At 34.8% G+C, this 26394-nt stretch overlaps 1 protein-coding gene across 1 annotated transcript in view; it reads left to right on the top strand.

The window, feature by feature from the left end:
* Window positions 1-2061: 2061 nt before the first annotated feature.
* LOC117794061 (ras-related protein Rap-2b) overlaps window positions 2062-26394 on the top strand; it is a 44199-nt gene continuing 19866 nt past the window's right edge. Inside the window, exons 1-3 of the mRNA XM_034634523.1 lie at window positions 2062-2174; window positions 18370-18997; window positions 22124-22355. Coding sequence (XP_034490414.1) covers window positions 18909-18997; window positions 22124-22355 — 321 coding nt within the window. The 5' untranslated portion in view covers window positions 2062-2174; window positions 18370-18908. The remainder of the gene's footprint in view (window positions 2175-18369; window positions 18998-22123; window positions 22356-26394) is intronic.

The following is a 26394-nucleotide window of genomic DNA, read 5'->3' as shown; positions in this document are numbered from 1 at the left end:
ACTTCAATTTTCTTGAAAAAAAACATATTGAAAATAATTGAAGTCTTAACTGATTTTCAAATGCATTGAAAGCGACAAAAGAGGGATTAAAGTCTTTCAACATTCAGCGTCATAATTTCTAATTTCTATAGAAGCACATTTGCACCGCCTCCCTAACCTTATTCATATGTGTGTCAAAGTGCTTATAACGTGTATAACAATTGACGAGGGCAGTTGCATTAGTAACTAACAGAATAACATATACTGATAAGTAGAATAAATTTGCTAATTCTTACTTTCTTTCTTAAAAGTAAAAGACTTGTGTGAGTTTTGCGGACAGGGAACAATTAATTGTGTTAGTCTGTATAATTCTGTTTGACATATTCGCTTTATACTAAAATCAGCCTATCATAGTTTAGATTTACAGATAAACTATATAACTAATAGGCTATTTCCACGACCACTCACATTTGCCACATTTGCTCACATTTGAATATGCCTCATATTTGGCTTTCCACGACCAAATGTGAAACTGTTAAGACACTTAAAGCAAAGCAGCTGTTCGGCTTCTGTGCACAAATTATAAAAAGCAGACAATAACAACATTTTATTATTTATTATGATATTATAATTGGCGAAAATTTACTGCCTACCGATTTTATTGATGAAAACAGCTGGTTAAGGTGATAATTGCTTTTTTTTTACGTGCTTATCGATAAACATCGCGTGTTCGATAAAAAATACTGAAATTCACAGGGTCGAATGACAAAAAATCGGCTCATTCATTATGAATGAGCCAAAATGATCATTCGGATTTTGTACTGAAATGAAGACATTTCGGCCAAATGATGAAAATGGCGTGGAATGAGCCAAATGTGCTGTCGTGGAAATAGGCTATAAATTTACTTCAGAATAAATTAGAGAGAGATTTGTATTAAAATCTTTCCTTTTGGCTGCTTTCATTGAGGCTGTCTTCACTTAAGTTGGTTTAATCTGATATTGAAATTCGAACTTTTTCTAGCAAAATAACAGAAACGAACATTAAGCAAAATAAAATGAGGTTTCCATTTTGAGAGCTTAAAGAAATATATATACAGCAATTTTCTGCAATATTTTAAGCAACAGTGATTTTGTTATATTTTGTAAATGATTATGTTAACTGATTATACTGCTGTTACTTCTGAGCCAACTCTCGATTTGGGTAAGTGTGAAAATAGTATTGAGAAGCTGTTGCATCTGCACGCACACACAGAAAGCTTTGGCAAAAGCAGAAAAGCTTTGCCTACTTTTATGCTGCTGCTGCTGTTGCTCGCTGAGTGAGTATTCAGCAGCGTCGACGTCGACGTCAGCGTTGACGCCGTGCAAAAAGCTTTCTCGGTCGCACATTTCCCCAGCCTGGTTGGTCACAGCTGTCGGTCGACGCGTCTTCTGCTGCCAGCTGCCAGCTGCCATTTGAATTTGGTTTCTCTGCCACTTTTTTGTTATTAATATATATATATTTTTTTTTTGTCGGCTGGAGGCATGGGGCATGCACTTGTGGCGCTGACACTCCAGCCCCTGCCCTTTGCGCACCTTTTCGTGCTTCGGATTCCCATGTAGCTGGCAATCGTGCGGCGTGTCGTCGTCGCGCTGCTGCCACTGTTGCTGCTGTTGCTGCTGCTGTTACTGCTGTTGGTGCTGTTACTGCTATTGCTGTTGCTGTTGCTGCTGCTGCTGCTGCTGCTGCTGCTGTTGCTGGTAGAAGGCATGCATCAAGTGTAACAACAGTTTAGTTTTTCCCGGGAACTTGAAGCAGCGTGTTGTTAGCTGCTGCTGATTCCACAGTGTCGCAACGCAACGTACAACAACTGGCCAAACTAATAAATCAGAACCTCGAATTCAGACAACAATTTCAGCGATTATCGTAATTTCCGTGTTGTTCTTCGTTGTTGTTGTTGCTCTTGATTTTTTGTTAATTTTTTTCCTGTTATTGCTATTGTTAATGTAATTCAAAAATTACTATTCCAAATCGGTTTTAGTTTTTTTTTTTCGATCGTGAACTTAAGCGAGCTGCGAAAAATTGTTTTGAAAAAATAAACAAAAACACTTTTTTAAAAAGAGTTCAAACTAACATTGGAAAATATTGAAATTCAAGGGCCCAACAATTTATTTGGAAATTTAAATTGTGTCTGCACATTTTGACAACAAGCAAACAGGTATCAAACAATAAAATTTAATATATAAATAACATTTTATAAATTCCAAGATTGCATAAAAGCGTTTAAAATCGTGATATTAAAAATTTTTTTTAATATAGAAATTTATATATCCGTTATGTTAGCGCTACACAGAAAAATTTTTTAAACTATTTTTTAAGAATATTAGAAAAAAATTGAGGAAGAATGCCTAAAAACAACATTTTTAAGTGCATGCCATTTTATTTATTCAGTTTAAGGGAATGCATATTATTGATATGGGCTTTATAAAAATGTTATTAAATATACACATATAAAATTGATCAAGTTGAGAATCCAAGTTGCCGTCTGTCCGTATATTTCTATGAATGAGAGAAATTTGTATGAACATGTTGCAGATCGTTTAATGTTACTTATATATCTCTCTCTTTTTGAGTTTCTCTCTCTCTCTCTCTAAAGCTGCAAATGTATTACGTATTCAGCAACTTAAATTTTTCAATATTTTTGAATCAATTTAAGATAAAAAGTTAATTTATTTAGAAAAAAGTTTTTTAATAGAGAACAACTCTCTCCTTCTCTCTCTCTCTCAATTGTTTTGTTATCATCTAGTACAAATGTATATTTAGCCGGAACTGTTAGATACACGTAAGCCTGCCATAGCTTTGGCTACCGCATCCATTGATAATACTCGTAATCACGTGGAGCCAAAAGCGATAATGTATTTGTCATCAACATTGATCGTAAATGAACTCATCGCTTGTCATAATTAATTCAATGAATTATTTGAATGTGTGAGAACTGTGCTATAAATAATAAGTCACATCGATGTGGATCGTTGGATGTTTGCAGACGATTGTCAGACCTCGTTGCGTATACGCAACGTGTTATTCAGCAAACATTTCATTTGAAGTGCAAACTTCTACTTATTTCGCCTTTTATTCTCCTCATTTTTTTTTTTCGGTGGCTTTCCAATTCTACCTGTGTGTGAGTGTATTTGTTTGTTGATTTATTGTTACGCCGTTATTGCTTTGGCACCATGAATGACCACACCTCTTGGCTAAAACGGCTGCTTGTTAACGACTCCATCAACTCACGAGTTCCTGTTACCCATTCCAGTAATAAGTGGCTATTTGTATACGCTTTTGTGGCAGATCTATGTATGTGAGTTGGGGCTAAAAAATGGTTCAGATTGAATAGCTCAGTTCATCAATTGAGTGATATTTCTTTTTGTTGTGTTGTCGCTTTCACAAATTCTTCCATCGATAACAGATATATTTAAATGAATTTATTCTTTGCTCAAAAAATTACTAAATTTCTCTATAATTTGTTAGGGTATTCCTTATTTTATATGACTAGCATCTATATCGTATTGTTTTGTATTTGTGCGCGTTTATGATGCATTGCTCATCTGTTACTTTTAATTTATTTACTGATATGCCAAACAGTAATCGCAATCGATAATGTGATAAAATACTTATAGAATTTTTTTATTTTGTTTTTGTTTGGCTTTGGCTTTGCTGCATTCCCCCTCTCGATGATAAGGATAAGCGACGCCAAAGCATCAGAGAGCAATACCAATACCAATGCCATTGCCATTCCAATTCTCTGTCCTCCATTTCCATTTCCATTTCTGTGGCTCTGGCTATAGCTATTGCTATTGCTGTTGTCGACATTAGATATTACTCATCAAAATCATAATAATTACCATCGACATCATCATCATCGTCTGCAATTTAATCGTCATCAGTATTATCATTGGCATTGACATTGGCATTGTTGCATTCAAATTGCGTCCATTGAAAGTGCGACTCAAATGCATTGGGACTTTGTTTCGGGATTTGTTTTTTCCATATTGACTGTGAAATATTTTGAAATTTTACTAGAAACTGTGGATAGGGTCTTTGATCAAATGAGAATCTAAGTATTCTATATTCAGCTTAGACTTTTCACTTTGCTCGACTTTATATATTTATTCAAATATATCCTTTAATACGAGTACATATATTCAAGTCTCCTGATAATGTCGTCTAATTCATTCACAGCTCTGCTGTGTCATCTTTTATCTTGGAACCTATTAAATATGCCCTCATCATCTCTTCCCTTCTGTTCCGTTTGCATCGACACTTTCTTTGCATCATTCTGGCCATTAACCAAGCCAAGTTTTTATCGCTCTCATGAGTAATCGTGAAGTCAATGGCGTATAAATACGCATTTGTGACTATCTCAGCTATGCAGATTAACACCATGGCTCTCCAGTGTCAATTGGCCAACAGTTAGCACTTAACAGTTCTTGGACCAAACGAGAAAATCCAAATCCAGTGCTTGACTCTAAGATATCCAATTACCGATTCCGATTATAAGCACAACTTGTGAACTATAAAACTCGAAAGCTTTCAAATTGTCAATCATGGAGCTGGCTTTGATTTCAAAGGCCATGGATTTAATTCTCAAGTTCTCCAAGTTCTTTAAGTTAAGTAAAAACTGCACTTATTTACACTTACTTTGCAACAAATGTTTAAGCCCAATGGCTCCTATTATTTTATTTTTTTTAACTGATTCTATGAACCATTTACAGCTATTTTTCAAAAAAATTAATATAAAAATCCAAAGATTTTTTTATTTTAAATAAAAATAAAATTCACGTACTTAAATTTTTTAAGTATTTAAATCAAAAATTTATCTAAAAAACTTAAAATGTCTTGAAGATTAATAATAGTATTAAAGTCGGGCTTTAGATACAAATTTAAGCTAACCGGTTCACAAACGGAACCAAATACAATTTGATGGGCTTTCTCTTTAATTGCTGCCATAATTTTGTGTCAACTTAAACAACGTGACTTAATATTAAAGACTTCAACAAAGGCCTGGTCAGACATGTAAACTGTACACTGCCTTCTAATCGTCAACTCCCAGCGGCAATTCCATTACCTGACAACAGTTTTAGGTACTTTTATATATTTGCTTAGTTAAGCAAAAAGGTCTCGAACAAAAAGTGCGCAATAGTCTACGAACAATGCCGACTAGTAGATACCCTGCACAAAAAATATTCGCTTGTTTATGCCGCAACTTTTGTACTTACTTTCCAATAAAATATGCTGGCGGATCAAATGAAAACATGAGTTTTAAAAGTACACTTTCCATAGGGAAGTATTGGAAATTAAAACCAAATTGCACTTACTTTGTGTAAAATTTTAGTGCCAGAGTTGTCGCCTTTTAATGTTACTTTTGCTGCTTTGCAGGGTATAAAAAAAGGGGCATAAAAGCTGCCTCAGCACTGCAAATGTGAGTGTGTGTTTATTCTGTTTATTCTCTCCAACCAGCTTAAATATTCATATAAATATGGAGAGGCACTCGTTTGGTTTGTCTCGTTGCCCTGTGGGGTGAGGGAGGTTCTGACACTTGCCCCATTTTGGGGCGTTCTTGTAGTTTGCCAAACACTAATTGAAACGCTTACAACAACCGCACACACACACACACACATGGCAAAAAAACAATAAAGGCGCGCTAATGTGACGGCTGAAGGAGATGAATACTCATATACTCAATGAGTACACTCATGAACATGGACAGGAGCAACGCTTTTGTCCCTTAGGGCAGCCACAAAGCAACAAGTCAGAGACGATAGTTCATTAGGGATCAAATTTAAGTCAACACAAATACACTCGCACACACACACGCACACGCAGGCGAAACTAGTGAAAATTGTCTCATTAGTACAAGTACACACACACACACACACACACACTTACACATTTCCAGAAAACAGGCCATAGTTTTCTGGCAAGTCGCTTGCCAATAAAAATGAGCACAAAGTTGTCGATGTTGTCGTAGGCTTACAGCCCAAACGATGTTACCTCCCCCCCCCCCCCCCTCTACTGCTTCTGCCACGCCCATCACTATATATAAAAAAAAAAGAAATTCATTCGCAAACAATTCCTCGTCTAACAAGTGTGTACAAACTATAGAAAACTAGAGCTAACAACAAAAACAACAACAGAGAAAAAATAAAATAAAGTTGCATATAAATTTGCAGGCACTGTGGAACAGAAACAATATAATGTGGCAGAATGTTCTGTAACTGATTCTGATCAATTATTAGCTTCTTTACATTATGTTAATTTTGAAAAATTTAACATTTCTTTATCATTTATATTTTTAGAAACTTCTCTATTTATAATTTATGCCTAAATACATATTATCAGCAATGAACAAGTTTTTTTTATGCATGTATATTTATAAAAATAATTGTAAAACCATTTAAAACTTTTGGCCTGTGTTTTGTTTTAGAAACTATAATAATAGAGCCCATTAAAAGAGGTAAACATTTATATTTATTAACAATAAAACAGTTTCAAAAAAGTTAACAAATTGTTCATAGAATTTTCCAGCCAATTGAGCTAATAAAAATCATAAAGAAAATATACGATACGTTTGTTGTTAATTTAGGTGCACATTTTCCAAAATGAATTTAATTTAAATTAATGAAATTTACACTTTATAAAATTTTTAGACATTTAAAAGCTTTGTTTGCTTGAATTCAGAAGCTCTGAAAATTGTTTTGGCTATCTTAGAGATTTGTGGAATATTCAAATAGATTATGTGCCACTGTAGAATGCCCGTTGTCTAAGTAAGCGTAGTAACAGCCCATAAGTGATAACGGGCTTGTGCATGTGTGTGTAGAGACCTGCGTCTGTGTGTGCGTGTGTGTGCGTGTGTGTTCTGGACTGTCATTTGGTTGTTCGGGTCGTTGGCTCCTCTTTCTGCTGCTCGACTGCTTTTTTGTGGCACCCAGGAGGGGAGTAGAGGGTAGGGTGGTACAGGGGGGAGGGTGGGGGGTAGGTTGGGTGCCCGTGACTGGGCTCGACTTGCCTGGCTGATTGTTGTAGCCACTGATAAGCGCTGCCAGTTGTTGTTATTGTTGTTTTTAGCTTGTTGACAGTGCGTGTGTGAATTGTGTGAGTGAGCGAGGGAGAGGGAGAGGGAGAGGGCGAAGGATAGAGGGGTACAGTCTGTATGTGTGAAATTGTTGTAATGCCTGCGGCAGCGACGGCGACGACGACGACGACGACGATGGCGGCTCCTAATGCGCAACGTCAATGTTTGTGGAGCAGCACTCACATGCTTAAGCATGTGTGTGTGTGTGTGTGTGTGTGTGTGTGTGCGGGGTAAGGTGTGTGCAGTTTAAATTGCCTTTTTCGTGGCATTCACGAAACGCAGACACAAAATTTGTGCCAAGCCAAACCTACAAAAATGTTAAATTTGCATGTGTTGCCCCAAAAACGCTGCAATGCACCATGGGATGATTGTTACATTTTTTGGAATTATTTAATAACTTACGAGATTGTTGGATGTTGGATCATTTATATTTTTTGCTTACCCCAGATCTAACTTTAATTTTTTCTTTACAGTGCATAATTTATAATTAATATTAAATTTATTTTGAATTCTTAAATTAATTTTTATACTTAGTAATTTTTTCTTTGCCGACTGATTTTAGTCGTGCATAACAAAATTTTAAGTATAAAAAACATCATGAGTATCAGACCACTCTTTATTTCGCTATTTTTCGCTTAAATCTTAGCATCTGGATATTTTGCATGTAAGCTTGATGTATTTCTTTCCAACTGAATAACCATCAAAAACTAGTTAATTAGAACAATTTAAAAGGTCGAATTTATTTTGTAGAATAATTTGTCGTTTTCGAACTTAAGCCACAAAATTTAACGGCCTAACGCACACCGTCAAATACGTACATTCATTCAGATATCGCACAGCAGTCATGAGTGTATTCATGAGTATTTATTTATGCTTGTTTTTTGTGCCATTTGAATTGTCTTGACGGCGTGTGCTGGTTGCGCTTATCGCTGATCCGTGCCCCATAAAGACAACAACAAATGGCATGCATAATTGAGCTTGAGCCCAGGGTTCAAGTGTCTATATGTGTGTGTGTGTGTCTGTGTGTGTCTGTGTGTGTGTGTGTATTTTCGACTTTGAGATTAAACCACAAAATGCTTGGATCTAGCGGTATACCACCATGATGGCCCTTAAGCCGTCACATTAATTGCTACAACAAATATGTCAAACTACACACACATACAGCACACACTCCCGTGCACACACACACATGCTCACACACACATGTGGATGTAAGAAGTTGGCTTTTAGCTTGACGCTGTATTTAGAATCTTCAGTTGTTTTTGGCCAACCACATGAAACAACAAGGCAAGCCCGACTCAAAGATACCCAGCTATGTACATCTAACATGATGCCCAAACTATTCATATTATAGCATATTTAATCAATAAAAAAATTAAATACATAAATTCAAGAAACTCGAAAAACTGTCAACATTTTCGAATAGACTTTTTGGCAAACCTGTTGACAAAATGTTCAAAATGTACAACATTTTTCATGTTGAGCTTTAAAAATGATTTTAACGACAATCGAACATGAGTTTAAATTGCGAACCAAACAAATATCAATATCGAAATATTTAATTTAGGATTATAATATTCGAAAATTATTGAAACATGCGTCAATATTTTTTGGTATTAAATTTTGAAAATTTACCTGAGGCTGACCAAACAAAAATTAAGGCCCGAATTACACCCAGACGCAAAAATTTATTGAAAAGGCTGAAGCTAAAAAAAATCCTATATCCTATTTTCGAAATATGCCTTACTTTAGCAATCTATGTGTTAATATAGTTATCATAACAATAAAGCCCACTTTTAAACAGGAAATTATATTTTTATTTTTGTATGGCGCTATCGCATTATAACGCATTATAGACTTGAAACCAATTGGCCTTCAATAAAAGTGCAAAACAATCAAAATATTGCGGTTGTTCTATTTTCTATTGCAGGATTTTCAGCTATTTATTTTGACCGTATAATATGAACAGTTCCTATTGTTGTTGTTGTTGTTGTTGCAGATTATATATAGCATTTATGTGTTTATTTATCGGCGGTACCTGACACTGAACCAAGGTTCCGGCTATTGCCAAATCCAATAATTCTCATTGTATTATTGGGGCTACGATTTGCGCACGAATGCTGCTAATTTGAAATATGGCTACCCCCATGGGAACAAGGGAGATAGAGACAGCTACCACTCCTTTTCCTTTTCCTTCTGCTTTTCATTCTCCTTCTCACCAAGTCTGTGTATTTTCCATTACCATTTTCATTTTGATTCAGAGTTTGATTCGCATTGGTTTTTGCTCTGTTCTCTCAGATGGTTTGTTTGTTTCGCTTGTTTATTTGTTTTTCATCAGATTCCTTTGCTCCCTCTGTCTCTCTGTCTCTCTGTCTTTCTCTGATTCATTAGCATTTTTGTCGCATTAAAAATTGCCCCACAGCCATTTGTTTTATCTGTCTTTGTTGTTGCTCCTCTCGCTATTATTGTGGCTGTTGTAATTGTTGTTGTTGTTGCCCGCCAGCCTGTTGCTATTATGTATTATTATTGTTGCCTTTGCTGTTGTTGTCTGTTGTCTGTTGTCTGTCAATATTTTTAAGGCCATGTTTTCAGCGCCTTTGTTCGCCTTAGAATTCACATTTCGCCAGCCTTCACAGACCCGCAACTTTTCAGTTTCTCATTTTTGCAAATACCCTGCATACAGAAAATGACGATGTGTATCATAAAAATGTTCCAAAAATGAAAGACTCTTCAAATATTTAACGCTACCAACAGAGCATTTAATAGTCGAGCATACTCACTCCAGAGGCGACAGTCTATGCACAAAAGTTCCATATAATTATATTATTATATTACAAAAATAAATTGCATTGAAAATATATCCAAAATAAGGGGACTGCGAAGTGTCTGCAAGGCATCTCCAGTTAAGCATACACTGAAAAAAAAATGTTCTAAAATCAAGATTTTGGTCTCAGAACTAAGATTTTCAGTCTAAAAAATGCTTCGAGAACTTAAAATTCTTAAATTAAGAGAACACATCTTGCTTTAAGAACATTTAAAATAGGACCAAGCTCTTATTTTAAAAATAAATGTTCTTAAAATTAAAATAAAAAAATAAAATAAATAAAAATTAATATTATGTATATGCATTTTTTTTTATTTTTAAATTTTAATTTATTAATAATCTTATTTTAAGAACAAAATATTTAAGATGAATGTTCTTAATTTTAGAAGTCGGTCTTTTTTTTCAGTGTACTCATTTCATTTGCAAATAGAATAAATAAAAAAAAATTGATTTCAGTTATTTTTGAATCCGTTGAATTGCTAAAAGTAAATGAGAAAATTGTTTATTACTATAAATATAGATAATTTCAATACATAAATTTTAAAATAAATTTGGGTAACTTTTCATCGAGTCGACTCTATTCGCTATTTTGCCGCTTCATGGAAATGTGGCAGGTGTGGAAGTTGTAAGAATTGCACGCAATTAAGCCTAAGGTGAAACTGTGTCCTGAAAGGAACACTTCATCCGCAGCTGAACTGAAATATCTATGGAATAGGCAACCTTCTTTACCGTATGGAGTACTTGTGCCTGTTCCACACCTATTATGCATCCCAAGTCACTCAGCGCTTCAATAGACCACACCTGACCTCCATAATACCATTTCGAAAAGGCCAAATGCCAGCAGGGCCCTTAGCACAGGTCATAGCCATGCCCATATTCTATATCCTATACCCTGTATGCTGTACTTTGCTTAAACACCCTCTACCCCGGCACTCTGTCAGCTGTACCGACAGTCAGTGGCAATTCCAGCTCAGCATTCGCGTTCTGGATTATTTTTTCTCTTTTTAAGAGTGCCATTAAATTTGTATATAAACAAACAGTGGTAGCAACATCTATATTTATGTATTTAGATGTACATACGTATTACGTATATCTATGTGTACATTAGAGTGGGTCAATTTGTATGGAGTAAAACAAATGCATCCACCCTACGATGAATACTAAGAAGAATTGCATAAGAAATCATGGGTCTAAAATTAATATCGAGCTTCCAGTTATACGTATTTTATATACCTCTAAAACAAAAATAAATTTAAACCCCAAATAGAGTTCGATTTATGATGAATTTCAAAACAAGAATAAGTTTGTAGTCTCTTTTGAATTGAATTTTAAAATTAATGCAAAATGAACTTTTTTATTGAATCTTATAAGAAACTTGAAAATAGTGCTTATGTTGAAATTCAATTAAAAAAAAACTAGTTAAGACCGCCAAATAATTCCTATCTCTAAATTCATCATAAATCGGCCTCTATCTGGAGTTTGTGGTTTTTTTTGAATTGAATTTTAAAATTAATGCAAAGTGAACTTTTTATTAAATCATAAGAAACTTAAAAAAAGTGCTTATTTTTAAAGTCAATTATAAAAAAAACTAGTTAAGACCGCTACATAATTCTTATCTCTAAATTCATCATAATTCGGCCTCTATCTGGAGTTTTTTGTTTTGAGGTTAGTTCCACCTAACAAAAATAGCTTCTCCGTAAAAAGTGGAAGCTCGATATAGATTTTAGACCAATGATTTCGTGGGCAATTCTACTTAGAATTCATCGTAGATTACGAATTTTGATCCACTCTAGTGTACATGTTTATGTATTACCGCCCTTAACGGTGTTTCTTCAAGCTTTGTTTATGTACGTGTATTTATGCTTTCACCTTTCTGTTTTGCGTGTTGCACCTGACTCGCATTTTTCGCGAGCGCTTTGTGAACATTTCTGCCAATGCATTTCCACACACATACACACACACACACACACACACACACACACACACACACACACAGGCTGTGGTAAACACACACAAAACATGTGGGGCTAATTTGGCGTTTACTCGTATAAAAATACACACAAACGTGTTAGGCGTGTGAGATGGGCGACTTAAAGATACTCCGCAATTGGATCGCATATTTATAGACATCAAAATGATTACGTTAGGAACTTTGATAAGCTCTGGTTTCGATTTGAGGAACACCTGAGCGCAGGACTTTTATTAAAACCTTGACTTAGTTTTAAATATTCTTTTTACAAAATTTATTACCTAATTTTCATATTTTTTTTGTCACGTTTTTCTTGCAGTTTTAAGAATTAAATATTGCTAAGCTAAAGATAAATCGCAAAATTTTAAATATTAATTTTTGTTTTTTAAGTAATGAAAAATAAAATATAAAAAAATTTTTGAAAATTTCATAGCTAATGAGCAGTTGCACAGGCATATTATCAACGTTTAGAGGGTATCTGCTAGTCACCTCTACTCCACTACATGTGACTAACACATTCCAACCAAGTTTTATATTCGTTATTTTTCGCACTTTAGGATTGCGAGACAGGCAGCTCGGCAATTGGATAGAATACGCGGCTCTTATTACGCTTATTATTTATAATTTAATGGCACGTGGATATTTATCTCGGGAATTGCATTTGATTGGATGCGCGAGCCAAGATAACGGAACGAGTCGCAATTTGGCCAACAGGAAAGCAGCTCTAGTCGAAATACGACCACTTCTACTTACTATACGTTCACATAAATATATATTTCAATGTAGACGTTAATAAACAGTTTTTTGAGGCTAAACTGATTAACCAACAAATTTCTGGCCGCCTTTATGCAAATCGAGAGGCAAATTCAATTCAAAAGTTCTCGCTTTTGGCCAGATTTGATAGCTTTTTGCCAGCCACAATGGACGCGGCTCTGCTGTTTTAAAATAAATGCGCTCTTTATAAAATTCCATGCAAATATAAAAAAAAATAAAACACCCTCTTAATATAATAAAACTAATAAATGGTATATGCAAATGGTGCTAATATTTTTAACAGGCAGATAAAGCCATTTATTTTCGAAAAATAATCAGACAGTAGCAGTTGATGTTATGTTCCTTAGTAAAACCTTGAGATATATATTTACATATGTATCTATTAAAAGTTGTCCCAATTTAGTTTTAATGTAATAACAATTTGATTAATACAAAAGTTTATGTAGAAAAAGATATCTAACAATATAGTAGTATAGTATATTACAAATGAAAGCAGAATATTAAATATAAGAATTTAATTTACTTTGCATTATCTAAGCAGAAACTACTGAGTATGTGCTAGTCGAGCAGCGCCTCAAATGAAACATAAAATTGACATTTGCTGTTTAAAGTTACCCAAAGATTAATTGAGATATTTTTGTGCTTATACACAGCTTAACATAATTAATCATTATGCAAATTGATGGCAAATTAATTAAGAATAGTTGCGTTAAATAAACGGCATATTATTAATAACGAAGATAAAATTTAATATGAATATGAATATGAATACATACTTGAATGAGAAATAATTGCATGTTGTGCAAATTGACACAAAGTAGAGCACACACAGTTCTATACATGCAATTAAAAACTTTGGCAAATGCCACATGCAGCATCAACATACTTACTTGCAACCTGCGCTCACCTTTTGCAACTTTCGAGTACCAGTAACTGCCACAATTGACCTCAAAATTTGTTGCAGTCAAAACCGCTGAAAATTGTTAGCTTACAGAACATGCCATTCACTCAGCTTCCCCTCTCTATCTCTCGCTCTCTTGCGCTCTCTTCGCGTTTTCTCTCGCTCTCCCGCTGTTTCTCCAACTAGCATGAGTGCAGCAACTGGTGCAACAACAACAACAGCCACTCGATACTGAGGTTCAGCAACTGTAATCCATTTACAGAGTTCTCCATCTCACTTCAACTCTCGCATAATCTTTTTCGCTCTCTCTATTCTCGCTTCTGTATTCCTTTTGCTGCCGCCAATATACCTCAACTCGTTTAACTTTAACAAATTTTTGTGTCTAAGCCACAAGTAAAGTTATCCAGAGCCAAAGTAAAAGCGGGGCCAAAGGAACGTTATGGCCAGCTCAAAATCGCCTTAAGACACACACAAACATACACTCCACTACCACTACCACTACAACTACTCCCTCCCCTCTCTACCCCTCTGCAATGCCCTTCAACCGAATGCCAAAACTTTTTGGAATGCCTAAGCGCATTTGAGCCAGACTCAAGCCTCAAAATGCCTCCCCCGGCGACAAGGCCACAAGAAGCCAAAACCAGTACAAAAAAAAAACACAAAAAAAAACACAAAAAAAAAAAAACAAGAAAAAAGAGCAAAAGAAGAAGAGAAACACAAGCATCATCAAAGTTTCAATATCCTTATGGAGCAATTCAAAAAACTGTTCCCTCATGGCACACACACACACACACACACGTTTATCTAATACAATTATCTCAACAGTCAAGTGATTAAATTGCCCAAAAAAGTATGCTATAAATATGTAAACGACATTGCAAATTTTTAAAAAAAATTTCAATTCTACTGCTGAAAAGCCATAAACCATTTATATTCTTCTTTAGTTGAAAAGACTGATAGACGGCGAATATATTTAAAGTAACAACATCAAGCTGCATACTGAAAAATATAAAAACTGATTTTTAAACAAATTCTTCCTATAATAACTATATTTTCGAACACAGTGATACGAAGCAGGATCCAACCACATTTAATTCACATTAAGCCCACCGTCCCAATAAACTATGCTGTAAATATTTCTGTAGAATTACCGCTAAATTGAAAGTCGGAGAAATTTATGTAAATGCTTGCTTGAAGTTCGCGTAACACGCCTTGAAAGAACTTCGAAGCGCTTAGCCAAGTTATTTGGCCACAGAAATATGCATAATACCATATAATTTAATCACTTTCAAGTGCGTCTTGTCTGCCGCCTGAATAAGATGGAATGTAGTCTGTTTAAATAACAAATGCAATTTTAAAGCATTGAAAAACGAGTAAATTGGCTTAAATAGCCTGCAGTCAGTAGTTGTCTGAAAAGAGCGATACTGTTAAGCTTCATAATGAATATAAATACTATATATTACAAAATATGCCTAATTGGTTGTAATATTTAATAAAAATATACAATTAAATTGTAGCGCTAGAAAGAAATTAATAAATAAATTAGTTAATAAATTAAAATGGAGTTCAGAATTGAATTCAATATATGCTTATAAGTTTATTATCATAGTTATTACCAAGTTAGGTCAGCGTGGATTGAATGGCATCTAAAGCACATTTACAATGAATTTGATTCGTGAGCCCAAAAGCAACAACATAACGCAACAGGCGATGAAACTATGTGAGGGGAAATGAATGAATATTCGTATTTACTTGCATAGAATGAGAACAAAATGTTCGCATAAGAAGCGGGCGACAGTTTTATACAATACTATATATTATATGTAGATAAAATTTCGCATTTTCCTCGTATTCCATGGCACTTTTGTACTCGTATTTAAATGCGACTCATGTGTCTGCTTCTGATGGCTCCATGCGGTGTACGGCATCTGTCAAATGTGTGTGTCTGTGTCAGTGTCAGTATCTGTGTGTGTGTGCATGCGTGTCCACCATATGAAGGTGATAGCATGCTATGCCTCTATATCCTCCATTTCACCCGTTTCTATCTGTGGGCCCTACCAGCATTTAATGAGTTCAACGTCTGGCCCTGAAAACAACTTATCCCAACTCGTATATCATGCAAGATGCAGCCGTTTTTTATTTTATTTTTTTATTCAAAATTCTTTAATTTGTTGATTGTAGAAATCTTTTGTAATGGTGATATATAAGGGCACACATTTTGAAAAATCTGTGATTATGACATTTTTCAATAAAGGCAATAAAATATACATACGAGTTTTCCACGTGAACCTAGTTAATATTGATTAACCTATATTATATGGTATAAAATTCAATTTTATACCTGAAAAAAACTTTCTTGAAAATTTTAGTTTGTAAAATTTAATAAGTAATTTTGTAAATAATTTTTATTTTTATATCAATTTTCATTAGGCTTAAAGCCCAATTTAAGCCAAGATTGATGCTGCGGCAGTTGTTGATCTCAAATGAAATAAACATTTGTTACAATGTCAATGAGATCAGGCGACAAGTGAATGGAAATTAAAGTTGCACCTTAAACGTGAATGTAAATCAAAAATGTATGTGTTAATTTATTACAGTTGGCGAGTTGCAAGCTCTAATTAGACTGGTTTATTAATAGCTCAACTAGCTAAAGGATTTGAACCCGGTTGCTTTCATTCTTTAGCTTTTTCCCTTTTTTATGCAAGCTTGGCTATTTAGTATTTAAAATCGTTGTATATGTGTAGTTAACAGTGGGGTATATTCGACTGGATACATTTATAAGATTAAGCATTAGGTTAAATTACGATTAAATCACTTTTTTTTTATCAATTCAAATTTCGTTTATCCATTTTAAAATGCTTAAATGCTAATTATAATTTTGTATACACTTATCGGTCGAAAAAGCCTTTTGGGCACTTAATTTTATTTTAAGCGATAAATATAGCATTCTAATTCCAGAAAACCTTAATCCTTAGTTAATTGTTAAGCTCAACGCCTTAAATAAGTTGAGTTTATTTGATCAATTAAATAAATAAATCTGCAGTTATAAATGAATATTTTATTGTTTGTACAAAAGTATTAATTTAAGTTGTTACGTTGTAGTCTTGCTATGGTGAAATTACTGCAAAGCTGGCCACTAACCAACTAACTGTTAAGTGTTAAACATGTGCTGATTCTACTCCTTTTTTTTGTCTTCTTCGGTCTCAGTCTCGGTCTCGTCTCTGTCTCTGTCTCTTGATTCCTCATTGGAGCTGCTGGATCTCTTGGGTCGGTTGGGGTCTCGGCTTTCAGCTTCTTTTGCTCAGCTCGGCGGCAGACATAAACAAAATTAAGCAGCAACAGCAACAGCAGTGGCGGCAGTGGCAGCTTTTCACTTCCACATGCCTCACATAAATTTGCTTAATTACTTTGCGCGCAACTTCAGTGCAGACGCCAACTGTGAAACTTTTGGCAAATGGTTGCGTTTTAACTTTAATTATCTCTGTTTGCAGCAGCAGTAACAATGCTTTCTATACACTCTTTAAGAAAGGCTATGCACTAATATTAATTAATTAATATAATTTCAAATACAATTTATTGTAGTATACTCAGAAAAAAAATAACCTAAAAAGGCCGAAAATTGCCTAAAATTGTAGGACATTTTACCTAAAACACAGTCGAGAAAAAAAAGACTTAAATGTAGGGCCACATGACTTAAAAAACTTTAGTCTATAAATTACCATTTTAGGTAATACTTTAGCTAAAAAATTTTTAATTTGCGTTAAAGTAAAAACAAATTTCAAATTTATTTATTTTATTTCTTTTTTTTATTTGAGATTATTTGCTTTTTTATTTATCATTTTATATTTTTGGATTTTTTTTTTCTTTGTTTTTTCTTTTTTATTTTTGCGAATTTAAAAAGGTATTTTATATGATTTTTTCATGGGACTCGAACTCAGATTTTCGGACCAGAAATGTTTCAGCTCCGCGTCTCTAGCCACAGAGCCACGGGACTAAGGAAATTTTTCTAAATTTCTGAGTGTACTTAAGTTATTATAGGTAGGTTATTTCAGATGTTCTCCAATTCAACGGAATAAATTCTTACGGTCGTTCCCTCAATCGCTAACTTAATGAGTTTTTTATATGTCTTTTATTTATTTCTGAAAAGGTCTTTCAATCTTGATCAAATAATAGCACAGTTTAATGGTAAAATAAGACAAATATGTTTTAGGAAAATAAAATTTATGACCTAAAATAAGATATTTTAGGTAAAATTACCTAAAACTAGGTAATCATTGCCTGAAATTTACGTTTTAGGCAATAAATCGCGCTTCTAAAATTTTAGGAATATATTTTTTCTGAGTGTAGCTAAAAATTTATCACTTTACTTTATGAAATTTATTATAAGTAACTTTACTTTACACTTTAGTTGCAATATATAATTTTTTAAAAATTAAAATTTTGAAATTTGTCGAAAAGAATAAAAGAATTTCGACCAATATTTTTGTGTACTTGTTACGATTTATTTTAGATTAGGGTATCTCTGCTTTAACGTCGTGTGCTTGTTTTTTCTCTTGTGAATTCTGTTGGAATTCTAGCTGCCTGGCCAGGCGTTGTAGTTAAAGCAGTTAAACGAAGTCGCAGCATGTGTCTCTGCCTTTACCTTTACCTTTATCCTTATCCTTAGCTTTATCGTTATCTTTATTGCCATCTCAGTTACCATTTCTATAGCTGTCTCTGTTACAGTTGATAGAAGAGCTGAAGACTTGAAGCATTGGCTAATTTATGACCACTTTTGTCTCACACTCAACTTACGTTAATTTTCAATTTGCAGGTACATTTACATTTTACAATATTACGTCGAGCCTGAAACCTGAAGTTGGAATTGAAATTAAAACTGGAGTTGTATAATTAAAGCGAAACGGCAGAGAGAGCGAAATATTTGCATAAAGTGCTGACGGGCTAATAAGTAATGAACTAAGCGAGCCATAGCAGCGTCGAGCATAACGCTTATTACAAATAGCTACAGATACATCTGAGAGATACAGATACAATTACAGCCCAAGGATACTAAAGTGCAGCGGCTGCTTTCATGAAATTTATGCAACGCTAGCGGCAAATCCACAAAGTAATAACACAGTTATACAACAATCACACACACACATACATTTATAAAGAGATACGTTTGTTACATATGTATCTTTAGCAAAAGGCAGTGACAAACACCATATAACAGGATTTTTCCGCCTGATTTACGGTTGCTGTGGTTGCAGCCTCAGCGCACATCAATCCTTCTGCCAAGCCAGGCACCTGTTTTTCCACAACAACTTTTACAACAACAACAACAACTAGAAGAAGAACAACTTTTGCAAAATGCGTGGCCGTCACTTGCGTCGACGCTTCAGTTTGCAGCCCTCGTTCATGAAGGATGACAGCGCCGAGGATAAGCCCAAGCGTGACAAGTAAGTTATAGCCCACAAATACATATGCATAAGCTCACGCACACACAAATACAGTATTGTATAAGTCAAAAAAAAAGAAAGAGCACTGCAAGCTTAGTTTGTGAAGATTTGATAGAGTTTAGAAAAACAAAAGCTTTCATTCTTACTTTAAAGTGGCAAAATATCGTTAGTAAAGGGATTCTTAAAGTCCTATACCCAACTGCAGTTTGATCAATTAAAATATACATTAATTAAAGCTATGCATTTTAGAGTTAAAGTAAGGTAATTAAAATCAGATGTAAAGTTGTATAAAAGCAGTTGTAAGGCAAAGAATAAGAAATAAAAAATCAGAATTTTAAATGCAGTACACATTTATTCAAAGCTTCTAAACTATATATTCTTTTATATTTTAACGTATCTTTTTATTACAATATATCACAAAAGCAACCCTAGTGCTCCACAATTTGTAAGGGTATTAAAACATTGTCCTGCTATACTCAACTTTTATTTCTATTACTTTAATTAAAAACAGATTTCATTTCAGTGAATTGTTAATTTTGTTTGCATTAAGTAACTGACAGACGTCAAATAGAAGCTGCAGGAAAGTAAATAAAAAAACGCTTTATTTTTTAGTTTGACTGCCATTTAAAATGAAAATATGATATTTATTGTTAAGTAGTTTTTGAAAGGGAAAGAGAAATAAAACGATGAAAGCTTAAAATGCATTTAAAGCAAAAGCTCTTAAAGTTGTGGAAAGCTTATTCCCTCTATCTTATGCCCTGAAAAGTCTGGCGACTTATAAACAAGTAGTTTTTTTGTGCTACAAGAAATAAGTACAAGTTGTAAAAGTATAAAAAGAATTTCGAAATATTCTTTTTGATAGTAAGCAAAAAGTTGGACCATGTCCAGATGATGACCAGGTGGATGTCAGCTGTCAACGGGCAACTGCCAACGGCCAACGGCAATTGCCAGATTAATTTTTCCACAACAATTTCTTATTTGCAGCGTACTCAAGTTTAAGAAAGTCGCTTTTGTTTTTCCTTCTCATTTTTGTTCCTTGTTATTTGCTCATCAAGGCGAATCTCATACTCGGGCATAAAACAAAAATAAAAATAAAAAAATAAAACAATGATAAGACATTCTCTGGCTGATTTGCTGCCCGTACCCAGACGGAGACTGTCACCCGGATCCGGATCCGGATTGGGACAGGGACACCGGCGTCATTGGACTAACGAAACATCGTTTGCATATTTTTCTTTTGTTTTGCCTGCCAAGCCAAGAATTTTCTTTTGCTTTCTGTTTTTCTTTTCTTTCTTTGAATCGCATATTTGCGCTGATTATTTGCTGATATTTTGCTTCCCTTGAGGAGTATTGCATCGGGAGAAAAGAAACTGAACGAAAATATTGCTTGGATAGGTGGCAAAAAAAGCTGTTTGCCTTTAGCCCGATTGAAATTCTATTGTCCAAAAGCAGCTCAGTGTCCTGAACAGCTTCTCAAACTTCGTCTAACACGGACAAAACGGAAAGTTTGCGGAGAAAAATTCTTGACACCTCAGGTAGAATCACAATCTTTCAATCAACAGCTATGTTCTCATCTTTCGCTCTTTCTCAGTTTTTCTTTCTGTAAAAATAAGTTCCCAAGCTGTTTGCCTTATCAAATCTCATCTTCCTGTAAGATGTTTACGAATGGCAGCCAAAAAAGTAACACAAAGTTATCGAGATAGAGAGAGAGAGAGAGAATGAGACATAGTGAGTTCGACTAAATGGAAGTTTATAAGCAGTAAGATGAGATTTAATACATATATCGAGAACTTTAAACTTGTTTTTTCAAGATATTATATTCAAGCTTAAAAACAGTTTTTTTTTATCGGTTTTAAGATATTTCTTATAAAAAGTTAAATCGAAAAATTGTAAAAAGATTATTAAGATTATTTTAGAAAAATAATGAAAATATTATTAGCAACAGCAGAGTTTTTAAAAAAATATTTTCTTAAACATTTTTTGAAAGTTGTCATAAAAGTAAACATGATGGACATTATCCGTATTACAACCCTGTGAACATTTTCTAAACGTCAACTGTAAATATGGCCAATATATCGAGCTCAATTTGCATCAATAACGTAAGCGACATTTTTCCAAAATTTGCACCAAAAATTTTAAATTTAAATTTTATATATTTATGGAGGTATTGGCCTTTCAATTATAACGTAAACGACAGACGATATACGAAACACGACACACGAAAAATTTATCATCTTATAAACTGTGGGTGTGGTGGTTTTTCGCGGAAGAGGGCGTGTCAAAAACTTAAACCCAAACTTGACCTGCTCCAACGCCTTTGAAGTCTGTGAGTGGGTCTGTGGTATCTCTATCTCTTATAGTCTCTGAGATCTAGGCGCTCACAAAGACGGACAGACGGACAGACAGACAGACAGACAGACAGACAGACAGACAGACAGACGGACAGACAGACGGACGGACAGACAGACAGACGGACATGGCTATATCGACTCGGCTGTTGATGCTGATCAATAATACATACACTTTATGGGGTCGGAGATGCCTCCTTCTTCCTGTTACATACATTCCAACTAACACAATATACCCTTCTACTTATTTTTTAAGTAACGCGTATAAAGACAAGAGTTCCGAAAATAATATCCAATCCAATACGATAGTCAACTGACATTTGTTTTCACAAAGCCCAATCTTTGATAACAAAAAACACTCTTCCAGGATATTATGTAGTCGTACACACAGTTGCAGTTTTATGAAGGTTCTCATTTACACGTCAGTTCGCATCGCGTCGCCTTGTGTCGTCTTTTATCTGTTTCTCTTTGTGCTGTTTGGGGGAAATGATTAATTTTAAATGTAGCGCACAGTTTTAATGAGTCGCTGAGGAGATTGAAGCGTTGCACGAAGCTTTCTTACCACATAACCACTCCCTCACCCCTGTCTCTCTCTTCCACTCTCTAACTCTCTCTCTCTCTTTATACCTCCCTAACACCTTTCAACTGACGAGGACATGCGATTAAATTAATACACATGATAAAAGCAAAATAATAATTCAATTAAAATTAATTCAACTTCAACTTTGACGCTCACTCACCCACTCAGTATACTTTTTATTTTTCCCTTTCTTTATAGAGTGGGTCGCAATAATGCGGTGGACGATGCCATTGGACCGGCAAATGCACGTCATAAAATTGTGGTCATGGGCGCGGCTAAAGTGGGCAAAACTTCGATAATCACACAGTTTCTATACAACACATTTACAACCAAATATAAAAGGACCATCGAGGAAATGCATCAGGGGAACTTTTCCATTGCGGGCGTTAGCCTAACCCTGGATATACTCGATACGGCCGGTTCCTATGAGGTAAGTTCCCTTTCCTCTCTCTCTCTCTCTCTCTCTCTTTCTCTTCAGCCCTCTCTCTCACTCTCTCTCTCCACTCCTAGCCTTAACTAACTGAGTTCATTAAGTGAATCAAATGGCTTCTTTTTTTTTTTGGTTTTGAGCCTGGACTTTTTACCTTGTTCAGTTGCATGTTCCTGGATCCCTTTAGCTGTAGGTGTTGATTTTGTGTATAGGTGTGTGTAGCCGTGGGTGTGCATAGGTGTGTATGCTGCTGTTGATTTTAATTTTTAAATACCTGTTTCTAATGGTTTTCAACACAGAGCGCCACTAGCATTTAGTTAGTTTTATATATTTCAGAGCGATAACAAAAATGTATATGTATGCTCGCGTGTGTGTGTGCGTGTGTGTGTGTGTGTGTGTGCTGCTCCTTTTGCGTACTTTCAGTGCTACTGCTGCTGCTTTTGTGTGCAGCGGAAATTACAGCCTGCGATTCAATTTCGCTGCCACTTCCGCTAAACGCGAATTGAAATGCTTGTTCATAAAACTGAATGGCAAAGCAAGAAACGGCAACAGCAGGTGGCAAATGAAAAGAAATATGAATGGGGCACACACACACACACAGAACAGCTCAGCCATCCATCTGTATGCAAGCCAAGTCAACTGTGACTGCTCCAAAAAGGATGCTGAGCAGCTGCTTTCGTCCTTGGCACAGCCCTTGGACACAGCCAGCAGCTCAGCAGTTTAGCAGCTGTTCAAGCAAGCATTTTTTTTTTTTCATCAGTCAGCGCACTTTTTGCACTTACTGTGATATTCCAAACTTTTATTGCGAATTATACAAATTGAGGTCACAATTATTGCTGGTATTAACGGAGCGCAATTGATAATCAATTAGAGCGCCAGCTTTACAACTTTACAACTTTACACTCTGCAACAGGCAAGTCTACAGTGTCTACTAGCAGTAAACAGCTGCTGTTTTATGCAAACTCCGCTTAAAAATATATAAAGTCAATTCGATTAAAATTAATTTAATATTATTTTAATTTTTTTTATTTCAAAAAACTATCATTTTTATCATTATTTAGTTCAAGGCTATAAAAATGTGTAAAACAACAAAAAAAAATTCAGTTAGTGGAAATTTGTCGAGTTTTCTCTTAATTAAAATTCACTAACAACAGGAAAGCAGCGTAACTATCTCAATTTGCACATAAAAGCGAATTTGAGCGAATTTAAAACAATTTTAACATGTATTTATTTATTATAATTATTTATTTTTAATTTCTATTTTCTAGTGCTAGTCGGAAAACATATTTAAATACATATTCCGAATTACTTATAATTGTCTGTACCGATATCTAGATCATTATAGTCTTTTAATGTATTGTCTAAGGCTATAATTTAAGTTAAAAATAAGTATAGCATCTCCATGAGTTCTTTTTGAAATCCTTACCAAAGAAACTCTCCTCCCAAGCACTCTGCAATTTACGTTACTCTCAATGGAGAGTTGACCATACCCGCAGTTAATGGCTGCTTTCCACAGCGGGGGTCGTTGTCGCTGTCGTTCATGCCTCAGGCGTTTATTAAACGAGGCTCGTGCGGCAAGTTTTTCACTGAAATCTTTTGCTGACATCATTAAACGAGCACAAATTTCATTTCAATTTCTCGATAGATACTTATTTGCACGTGCTACCATGTATGTGCCTATGTATGTGTGTGTGTGTGTATGTGTGTGTGTGTATTAGTAGATACTTATGATAAGAAGTTACTTCATATATAGATTTTGATGTAGCAACTTTTCTTTGCTGTTCACCAGCAATTTCCGTGCTTGGACAGGCAAACAGTAGGCGGTCGAAGCCAAAGGAATGCCATGCCACATGTTGCAAGTAACAAGTTGTCTGTTATCAACAGCAAGCGGAAATGTATTGTGTGTGTATGTGTGTGATTTAAATCCATGTCCGTCTGCTCACAAGACCACCCACAAAGTCGTTACCCATTTAGGCCAGATTTCGACTGAAGTATCGTGACACGACAAGTAAAGAAAGTCGCAGAAATATGAAAAAGAAACTACAAAAAATATAAAAAATATATACCTCTTAAAATTTATTGATGTTTTTGTGTTGAATATATATATAAATTATAAATAATATTGACATTAAATAAATAAATACAACAATTTACACGAAGTCGTGTCACGCACCCATCTCTGCTTTGGCGCCCAACGTATGTATCTAATTTTGCCACATATGCTCGGAGCAATAGTCTCAATTGTAGTTGAAAATATAAAAAAAATATCTATACATCCTGTTGCAGCAAATCAAATTGAATTCACAGCAATCATCGTACACATATATAAATAAATAAATACTGAACCAGACACAGCTTGGTATCTATTATTTAGTCTGCAGATGGCAGAAGACGGCGAAATCATTGCACGAATTGGAGCACAAAGTAACCTCAGTGCAGTCAACTTATTACACGTCAGCCAAGGCATAGATGGAAATCAGATTGTTGCAAAGAATTTGATATGACTGGCTCTTGGAAGCTATGGGATTTAAGGTGATGTCTTTGCTTGAGAATGTTTGGTAGATCTTAAAGTTGAAAACAGCAAAAGATATACATACTATAAAAAAAATCGAACTTTCTTCTAGTCTTCCTATTTTCTTATCTCAGTGACTAGAGAATATATTTTAATTTTGATATACCGGAGCTATAGAATATCTCCAAAGTTACTACACTCTGCAATAAACCTTCCTTACTGGTGTTTATTATTTGTTTTTCTCTTGTTGTATAAAGAACATAAAATTTGAACACATTTGCGCATTGCTCATAAATTTGATGAGGTGTTGAATTTGCCCCTGGGACACAGGGACTATTCACTCTCCTCGCCATGAAATGAAGCGCAACATAAATCACATAGTGGCAGCTGTTATACCATGTGTGGCACTAACCATTGTGAGTGGCTAATAATTGAGTGACTAGCTTGCAACTGGTCTAACAGCCTTTAGAAAGGCCAAAAAGGATTGTCCTTTGTTTTCGATCAGTCAATTTTATCGCAGTGCCATCAAATATATATGCCATATAAGTATGTGTGTAAAGTGCCTCATAAAAGTGTTTTGCATCAGTTGTCACTCGAATGCAGACACCAAACGGGAGATAGATATAAGTCTGTTTAGAAAGTGCTTTCAGTCGTGATGTGCATTCTTTTATTTTTTTTTTACTTTTGCCGTCAAAGTCTACCTTTAGATGAAGATAGTAGGAAAACTCTTAAAATTTTCTGTGCAGTTGTAAAACTATTTGCAGGTTTTCCATGTTATGTTATCTTCGTTTTCATGGGTTGCTGTAAAAATAACGATAGCTTTAATTTGATGAAAAATAAGTTTGAATTGAAATCCTGATGACTTACAAAGGGAATTCATCTACATGTTAGATTATCCATATACAAAAATTTTAGTTTTGCCACTTTTATTTTAAATTAAATTAAATTAAGTTTAAATTTTAATGTTTTTATGTCACAAAAGAATGAAGTCATTGTAAAAAGTAAAACCAATTCATCTTTATTAAAATGGCTTTGCCAGACTGCTACAAATTTAGACAAAATCTTCGGAAATAAAAGTAAATATTATGAAAACACATTTTTAGAGTATTTACTTTAAATTAAATAAATATTATTTAGAGTATTTACTTTAAATTCAGCAATTGTAAGCAATTGCAGCTGGTCTAATCACATTTTTCATATGGCCGGAAGCATAAATTCGAATATTTGTACTGTTCAAATGCGTATACGTAATCATTTCCAGCCAAGTAGTCGCAATAATCAGCACTGTGCGGTGGCATCTAGCACACACACACACACACACACGCACACACACATACGCACAACAGCACACATAGTTGTGGACAATGTTGCTATTGCGGCACAGGTTATCAGCTGCGTTGACTTTCACTGTGCGTTTATCGCGACTGCAACTGTTGCAGGCTGTGTGTTGTGTGCGTGTGCGTGGGTGTGGGTGTGCGAGTGTGTGTCGCATCAGTGGAAATTGTTTCCACTGGCTAAGCACAAATG

Source organism: Drosophila innubila, chromosome X, assembly GCF_004354385.1.
Source record: "Drosophila innubila isolate TH190305 chromosome X, UK_Dinn_1.0, whole genome shotgun sequence".
NCBI lineage: Eukaryota > Metazoa > Arthropoda > Insecta > Diptera > Drosophilidae > Drosophila > Drosophila innubila.
This window is presented reverse-complemented; position numbering and strand designations above follow the sequence as displayed.